Source organism: Primulina huaijiensis, unplaced genomic scaffold (assembly GCF_012295235.1).
Source record: "Primulina huaijiensis isolate GDHJ02 unplaced genomic scaffold, ASM1229523v2 scaffold40239, whole genome shotgun sequence".
Classification (NCBI taxonomy): Eukaryota; Viridiplantae; Streptophyta; class Magnoliopsida; order Lamiales; family Gesneriaceae; genus Primulina; species Primulina huaijiensis.
Window position 1 is genome coordinate 361322 of NW_027359504.1, and position 9236 is coordinate 370557.

Consider the following 9236-nt stretch of genomic DNA (forward strand, 5'->3'; position numbering starts at 1 on the left):
TCTTATATTTTCATCCTTGTCTAGCAACGTTTGATTGAAATATCGATATATCATTGATGTAAAAATTTTTATCTTCGCTATTTCGGATTTTAGTCATGAACCTGTATTCAACGACCACAGATGGCTACTTTTTCAATTTTGTCAACTTTTAATGTGCAAAGTGTTTTAGGTAATTTTTTTCAAATTTGCTCGAAGTTGAATCAAATTTGATAATTTCGAGTACGAAATGTTACTTAATTCTATTATTTTGCATGAAACAAGAAATAGTGATAGTATCCCGATGTAACTGATAATTAAAGAATAGCTCTTCTAGAGACTAAAACGTGCCATTGCCCCCACACTTTTGCACAACATTCCCATCGTTGCAGATGTTTCTATACAACAGTTCACAGGAAAAGAGAGCCCTACACTTCCAAACTGAAGCCGTAAATCAAGACCTTGTATGGTGACTATCGACAGTTGTGATCCTTCTTTACATTCGTCGTGACTAAATATATTGTTTCTCGAAAAAACATGAAATAAGACGAACACAAACCAAACCATTCTCAATCTGTTTGACTTTCATTGATGCTGGCCATTTTTTTGAATTCCAATTGCTGACACTCAATCCTACTCACAGTTCTCAATAAATCTTCTCCGGCAAATGACATTGTATCTTCTTTAACAAGGCGTCTTTGCTTTACTTTTAGAATAGCCTGTGACACTTCTGAGATTGAGGGGCGTCTTCTAGGCGTTTTATGCAGACACCTGTGAGCGATTTTCGCAAGATTCCTTACCTCTTCTGTGTTACACGAGTCTGCAATTTTGGCGTCGATTATGTCGTCTACACCATCTGAGCTCATCGAAGCCTTTGAAAGGAATATGAAATGCAAAATTAGAATAAAAAAGTTGAAGTATCGAGAAGAAAGAAAGTTCATCCGTACCATGATATTGAGAGAACGGATGAACTATGTCTTACAAGATTGACGTATTCCATCAAGTTCTGGTGTGGATGGATGGCAGTGATGAGCTCGAAAAGGATAACACCAAAGCTATATACGTCACTTTTTGATGTGAACTTGTTCGTGGATATATACATGGGATCAATATACCCATATGTACCTTTAAGGCCTGTATTATGGCCATCGTATGTTTCTTCTTTTGAAAGTCCAAAATCAGCAACCTATTAATGAAGGAAGCCAAGATACGGAATATCAATAGCTTGTTATAGAAAAAGCTATCTTTAGCAACTTGTGATTCACCTTAGCTCTCATGGAGGAATCCAGCAGTATGTTAGCTGATTTCAAATCCCGATGTATCACAGGAGGCACTGCCTGGTACACGACAAGAAATCCGAAACCGTTTTAATGGAAAGTTCTCTAAACTGTAAAAAAAAGTCAACTAAACTATGATACCGTTCAGCATACCCCATCATGAAGGTATTCAATCCCATGTGAAATGTCTTGTGCTACTTGTAGTCGATCATCCCAACTTAACAGTTTGTCTTCACCTAAATTGTGAGGATAAAACAAATAAATTGCCACCATCCAGAGTAAGACAAGGAAAGAAACCAGAGATGAGGAGACAGAAAATTTTCTGGATATCTCGATGAACATATGCAGTTTGGTGCAATCTATTTAAAAAGTTCTTAGTTTGCGTGCATATGGAACGAGTACATGGACAGTACTGTCCGAAGGACAAGCTTAGAATCAATTGTAGATTATGCGTGTGAATGATCTAGATCAGAAACATGTCGCTCAACTCGTTGCATAATATAAGATTACTTGTACAAAGGATTTGACTTAAATAGTGAAAATTTGTCAGTGATAGAACAGACCCAACATATAATGAGGCCAAGAATAGACCTGCTTAGAATAACTTTTAACTTTGTGATTACCACCTCCTTTTCTCTCTCTTATAACCAAAATAAAGTGTGAAGAATCAAAAACCATTTGAGTATCTAAAATATAGAAAAGAAGATAATACACGACCCACGTCCATTTATCTAGACATGAACATAAATCTTTATATTATTCATATAGCCCCAGACAATACCATATCACATTCAATAAGACTCTTTACAGCGATTGGATGGAAAGTTGGAAACTGTCATATGTTTCAAGTTTTAGCAGAATCTTCTTCACTAACTCTTTGGCATATTCGTGTATAATAAGCCAGAAACTAGTTTTATTCTTCCACTAGGTTATTATAAACACGGAGTGAGAGTGGCAAAGGCAATGCTACAAGATGATAGTGATTATGGATTTATGAGTGTTAGTATTCAGCAGACCAGATCATATACATTACTAACTTACTATATATTAGGTTTTCCAAGCTTCCGTTGCTCATGTACTCATAAACTAGCATGCGTTCGCCTTTGTCAACACAATATCCAACCAAATTTACCAAATTTCTGTGATGCAGCCTAGCTAGCAAAGAGACCTGAGAAAAGAATGGTAGATACCATAAGATCAAGAACTGAAGTGAACATAAATAGAGAGTGAATGAGATGCAGCTTATCTGAGATCATCACCTAGTGAAAGCTTTAAGCAAGGAATAAAAAAAGCCAACACAGTAAATTCATTAAATTTTAACGTTACAATTTGTTCTAAAATGTACTAATTCCATGGGAAAGTGAATGATCTCTTTATTTTAGGGTCAATGAACTTTTTTGTTGGATAATATCAAGTGATGAAATTGAAAATATTAATGCATATGGTAAAAAGTGAGGGTAGTTGATCGGAGGGGTGATGTGAACTTCACTATATAATTCGATCTCCAATTGAACAGTTAAGGACCTCGCCTTTACCTCTGTGTGAAATTCTTTATCCCCTTGTTTGGAATTTGAAGCGAGAACTTTTACAGCTACCACTTCACCTGCAGGCATTATGGCTTTATACACTGGGCCAAATGAACCCTGGCCAAGAATAGTTGTGAAATTTTGTGTTCCCTTCTGAATGTCTCTGAACATGAAAAGGAACATAAATCATGGTTCCATTGTACGCTACATATGGTCATATACAGCAAGTCCCAAAAATCAGGATATAATTAAGCTTGGTAAAAACAACCTACTATGAGTGCGCAAATCCCTCCCTCCCTCTCTAGCATCAAACTCCTCCCCTTTCACCCTTCCCAACATATAATTCATGGGATGAAGAAAAAAAATAAAAAAATTTGGTTGCCAACTTCATAATTTAAGGAAATGTATATTAAAACAACTTATCGATATACCAAGCCTTGCCAGAACCAAAACATGTTTTTGCATACGATGTGAGAATGTTATTAAGATAATATCTCTCCTGAGCTATCTGCGACGCCCCTCCACTTCTAATATCTCCAAATTAAATAGTACATCAAAATTACACGTGTCCATGTGTATTCTAATTTGTAGTGGGATTAGCAAGGAAACACTTGATCATCCAAAATTCACCAATTTTTAACAATTGCAATTATACGTCAGTCAAGAAAAAGAACCTCCACAAACGTTTTTATACAAAGGAAATGTTAATGAATACAAAACCTAATTCAACTGGACAACATACTTGTAATGGTATCTTGGAATACCAGATGCTGAAGCAAACCGATCTTTGGTATGATTATTCCACCAGGAATGTTGAGGTTTTTGGGCAAGGAACTCTGACCCCGGGACAGTAACAGAATTTGAAATAGAAGCGCTTGAATCAATGCTTGTACCTAAGCCATTGGTTCGTATAGGAAGGATAGCAACAGATCGTTCATTTGAGCAGCGCCGAAGATGAGCACGTTTCTTGCACCAACAAATGCCAAAGAATACAAGTGATGCTATGAGTATGCCCACAGTCAAGCCAACAGAGATGCCAATAATAACCAAATCTGTTTTATGAACCATTTTATGGTCCTTCGCTCGTATCACAAATCGGGAGCATTTTGCAGGAAAAGTATCATGGTTACTGTAATTATGCATTAAAAAAGTGCAACTCGATTAAAGACTGAACAGTTAAAAGAAAAATAAGAACTCAATTTGAGAGTAGCAAAAGATAGCACACATATTCCTATTGCAACAACAGAATATTTTCTCCAGAACTTGATTTTGCATGTTTTGCCACAATAAAGTTTGATCACCCTGCAAAATGTCACCTAAATTCAACGAGAATAACTCGCCAACGAAGAAATGGTTTTTGATTCCATGCACAAGCAAATTTGCAATAGTTAAATCCATGGAGCAAGTAGTTCAACAACATCACCCATCTCTAATTCTTGAATCATCATTTTAAATGTAAAAAAGAAACTAACAAAACATATCTCATCTCCCTGCATTCTGCACCGCGCGATCCCATTCTTGCTTTGTTTTTTAAAAAAGAAGAATTGAGAAATTGGAACATAAATACTTTGATTTTATTTCATACATCGATATATATCGGCTACTTGCAAGTAGCACTTGTGAATGGCAGAACTTTATGTCCGCCTCTAAACAATGAAAGTTGCACAATTATATAAACCATGACAAATATAAAATAAATGCATTGCCAACAATAATAAGCACGAATTAAAACAAATGTAGGTTCCCAAAACATTCCATCAGAAGTATTTACTAATTTGTTCACTCAACACATAAAGATTGTATCAATTCAAATATAAACAAACATTTACTTTCCAATACAAAACATAACCCTAAGAAATAAGGTCAAAGACTTCTTATCGTGGATAGCCTACAAATCTTGCTTGTCATGGCATCTCGTCTTTTTTTATGAAACATAATCAATAAATCGGAATTCCAGCAAAAGACGACCATCAATCTATACATATTGGGAATTTGGGCAGCTAAATAATACCATACCCTGAAATACATAATATCTCAATACATTAAAAAAAATAAATTTTCAAAAAAAGAAGGAATAAGCCTGATGAATCCGAGATAATCGGATCAACATGATACTGCAATAAAAACAACTGAAAAGAAACACGATGGAAATGTAATTTAACTCTCAGGTTTTACGTTTTGACAAAACGTAAACATCAGAAAAATCAAAATTTGAAGGCAACATCGACGCAATGATCAAGTGGGTTTCCCAAAACCTTCATAAAAAACGACAGTACAGTTAGATACAAACAGCAACGAAAACAGGGATTACAAAAAACAAGCAAGAACGAATCGGTCCCAGTAATATACCCAAGTATCGGATGCATTTTCAACTCGAGGAAGGGAAAAAACCTGAACATAACCAAAAGAGAAGAAATTACCCACGGCAGAAGAAACCCCATCAATTTTTTTCAGCTGCAATTGACTTGTTCAGCTGACGAACAACAAATCATATTATATAAATCATGGAGTCGTTTGATGTGGTACAGCGCGTAAAAATCTTTCTTTGGGGAGCGAAACAACATCGATTGAAAAGGCAAACGGGATTTCAGGGCGAGATTTATAGGGTGGTCACTGGGAAATTGGCAGTAGGTAGAAGCCAATTTTGCCGATTTGTTGGGTTTAGGGAGTGGACTTGGGCATTTCCGCCTTTGTACTACGTTGTGGTTTGTTCGCGAGTCAAATTTTTCACGCGGCCAAAATTAAAAAAACACTCTAATTTTGTGTCAATTTAAATAAACATTAAAATTCGGACTCGTGTTTTGAAAAATCAAAAAAAATAACAACTTTCGTAGGTAGTTTTATAACTGATTTTTTATTTTTAGTTTCAAAATATCAATATTTTTGTGTGTGACCGAGTGTTGTCGTTTTACCAGAAGTCAACATCTATATTTGGACATAATTGTACGATTCTCATATTTTAAATCATATTACAGCTCGAACACTATGTTTCGGTTTCTCTATCAAACAGAGACAATTATCACACACAACAATTCATCTCTCAATGATTGCACTATTTGCAATCAAGAAAAATCGAACTCGTGTCATTAGTTCTGGTATCAATTGTAATATCGAGCGTTTGTCGTTTTGTAACAGTGCAACTTTAATATTTTAAATCATACAGCAGCTCAAGCACTACGTTTCGATTGTTCTATCAAAAAGAGACAATTATTATAACCTGACATATATGTTTTTCGTTATTAGTTTAAAAAGTATATAAAAATTTAATATATACAAACATCTTATATTGTATATTACTAATTTCAATTATTTCTCAGTATATATGTATAATATATCCGATCAATATTTCACAACTTTAGTTCCCAAAAAAAAAACATATGATTTAATTGTGATCTAATGGATAAAACCAAATTAATAAATTAAACACCGTTTTATTTCAAATATATATGGTATAGTCATTTCGATACACAAATTATTGATAGATGGTTATGTTAATTTGGTTTAATTTAATTATTTTTCATAAAATGAATAAAGAAATTCCTTTTTTATATATAAGTTTAAAGCAATCCATTATAAAAAAAAAAAAACGTCTGATTTAACCAGCACAATGGGTTCACATAAAAGTCCACATTTAATGCAAAAAAATCTATTTCGCATGTTTTTTATGACAATATATATAAACAAAAAAAATTTATATGAAGTTTAGACATAGTTATAAATTATAATATGATCTGACATAGTTCTAATTTATAATCTAAATTGTGGATGATGTATTTTCATTTATAATTAACTTGGAAATAAAACTAATACACACATCATTCAAAATATGAAACAAAATTGTTTGATACTTTTCGTTCCAACGATTATCTTCTTTGGTAAATATATTAAATACAAACATTGAAACAAAAGTTCTGACTAGGGCAGGTCTTAGACTTTGAAGGGTCCGGTGAAAAAAAAAAAAACCATTTGTATTTATATAAAACTAATTCTAAAATTAATGATATAAAGATAATTTCATTATTTGATTACATAAACTAATATCTATAATAAAAAAACATTATATTCCACATTGTTAATAATCAGTATCGTTACATCAATCTGTCGGATGTGCATTCGATAGTCTCTATTTTGGTGGGTTCTTTTTAAATGTAATGGTCAACATGAAAATTTTAAGTGTCCGATTGATAAGTCCACTACCCACTATTAAATTTTAGAAAATTTGAAGATAAAATTCAAAACCCAAATATCCAACTCAATATACCCCTAACCTCATTTTAATTGGAGCTCTATCTAGCTGCACGGGGCTCCATATTGACCACCCCAGGGCTGCCTCTGGTTTCGACCATCAAAAGTTGTAAGTTAATGCAAATATAAAAATTGAAATTGTTAGGGATCAACTCTAGCTATATAAAAATGGGTCTTTTGTTGTAATGACCCGACACCACTCGTCACCTTTGATCATTACTCATAGGACTTCTCCAACTCAGGCACTGGAGCTTTTACCTTACCAGGTTTGCTTTGCCAAGACCTATATGTCCAGAAAGTATTGGGTTCAAATCATGGGAAGGTAAAAGTTCCAGTGTCTGTGCTGGAGAAATCCTATGAATAATGATCATGGGTGAATGGTATCGCGTTATTTAGATTATCGTATAATTAAAAATATTTGAATAGTAGTCCATAAACAATCATGCATAGCCTTGTTTCAATATGTGCACATATAGCGACATAGGTTACAATCGATAGTTAAAAATGTAAAAAAAAAAAAAAAAAAAAAAAANCCCCATGTCCATTTCTCGTAAAATAATCATTATTTTGTTTTAAATGAATAAATCCAAAATAAATATTTTTATTTTTGACAAAAACACGTTATACGATCTATGACAAATTGACAAGCTTGAGACTTCGATAGTCTTGCGCATTATGATTATAGTTATAAGAATAGGATAACATTTAATCAATCAATACAAAGTAATTTAATACATATTTATTAATAAATTTTACGTTTATATGTTACATAAATTTCTAATTTTAAATTCAATTTAGACCATCTTATGGTTTTTTTTGAATTATATTAAAATTTCGAACAAAAATTCATGCAAATTTATATGTATATATTTTTAATCATAAAAATATAAATAAATAAACTATTTCACACTGTAAGAATGATCTTATCTTATGCTCTAATGTATATTTATTCCCGTAATATATTTAGTCCCTAAATATTGGAAACTTTTCAAATTTATAACAAAATTATTTAACCATTAAGTCGATAGAAATTAAATTAAAATTACTAATTCTGAAATATGTCTTTTGTTATCAACCCTTTTTTCAAAAAAATAATGTGTTTTTTTTTTAAATATCAACCTAATTTCATCATATATTTTATAAGGTTTGGGATGAAAGAAAAATATTGAAATGATTGAATATATGGTTCACTGAGTCGACAACGAAACTTCAAATCATAGCAATCATGTAATTTTCTGAGCTCACCACCTTTATAAAAGACAAAAATTTGAGTGAGACTATCTCACATTTCGTATTTTGTAAGACGAATATCTTATTTGAAAAAGTATTATTTTTTATGCTAAGAGTATTATTTTTTATTATGAATATCGGTAAAATTGACTGATCTCACAGATAAAGATTCGTGAAATCATGGTAAGAGCCCACCATGTTATGAAATTGCTTGGAAGATTTATTTATTGCCCAAAAAGACAAAATAAATAGACTTTCAGAACCTTATCTTTAGCTAGTTGCAATAGCATTTATGTCTCAACAAATATTAATTAATTAAAATAATTATAACTAATCTTTATCTTAAAATAATAATAATTAATTTCCCCTCTTTAAAATAGCTCTATATTATTATTGTTTATTTTATAAGAAAATAAATCATAAAATAATAAAAGTTAAAACATAATTTTTAATTGGAAAAATTGATATGACATAACTAAAGGTTACATAAAATTTACCTTGTAGTAATATGTTTTATTTTGTAATTTTATTTATATAGACGTATCGCATTCACATGTCAAGAGTCGTTGTCATTTAAAAAAACATACTATAAATAAAACACAAAATAATTCCCACTAAATTAAATATTTAAAATAGAATTATATTTTTTATCGTTAAAATTTGCAAAATAACGGTTTTCCAAGTCATTCATCCATAATATTTTACTTTTTTTTTAAGCTTAAAAAGATTTTTTTTTGACGGTTAATTTTGTAGTATTAAATTTAGTCTACGAAGTTTTCGGCCTCAATAAATGGCAATAAATACGTATGTAACACACGAATGTTCGAATTTATACTTTACAAATCAATTCTGGGATTTATATATGCGGCGAGGTTCGATATTTTTAAAAACCACACTTCAAAACTTTATTTGAAAGTTAAACTAGAAAGTCGAGTCTAATTTTATAACCACAAACTTTGACCCCAATTAACTCATTTCCAAT

The 9236-nt window shown here is 31.8% G+C and overlaps 1 protein-coding gene across 1 annotated transcript; it reads right to left on the minus strand.

The window, feature by feature from the left end:
- Positions 1–293: 293 nt before the first annotated feature.
- On the minus strand, positions 294–5504 carry LOC140969127 (calcium/calmodulin-regulated receptor-like kinase 2). The gene is made up of 8 exons (XM_073430382.1): positions 5200–5504; positions 3522–3908; positions 2789–2942; positions 2295–2421; positions 1407–1489; positions 1242–1313; positions 959–1162; positions 294–848 (listed from the first exon to the last, which is right to left on the minus strand). The coding sequence occupies exons 2-8, from the start codon at positions 3845–3847 to the stop codon at positions 546–548; spliced, it is 1269 nt and encodes a 422-aa protein (XP_073286483.1). The 5' UTR covers positions 3848–3908; positions 5200–5504; the 3' UTR covers positions 294–545.
- Between the last annotated feature and the right edge of the window lie 3732 nt (positions 5505–9236).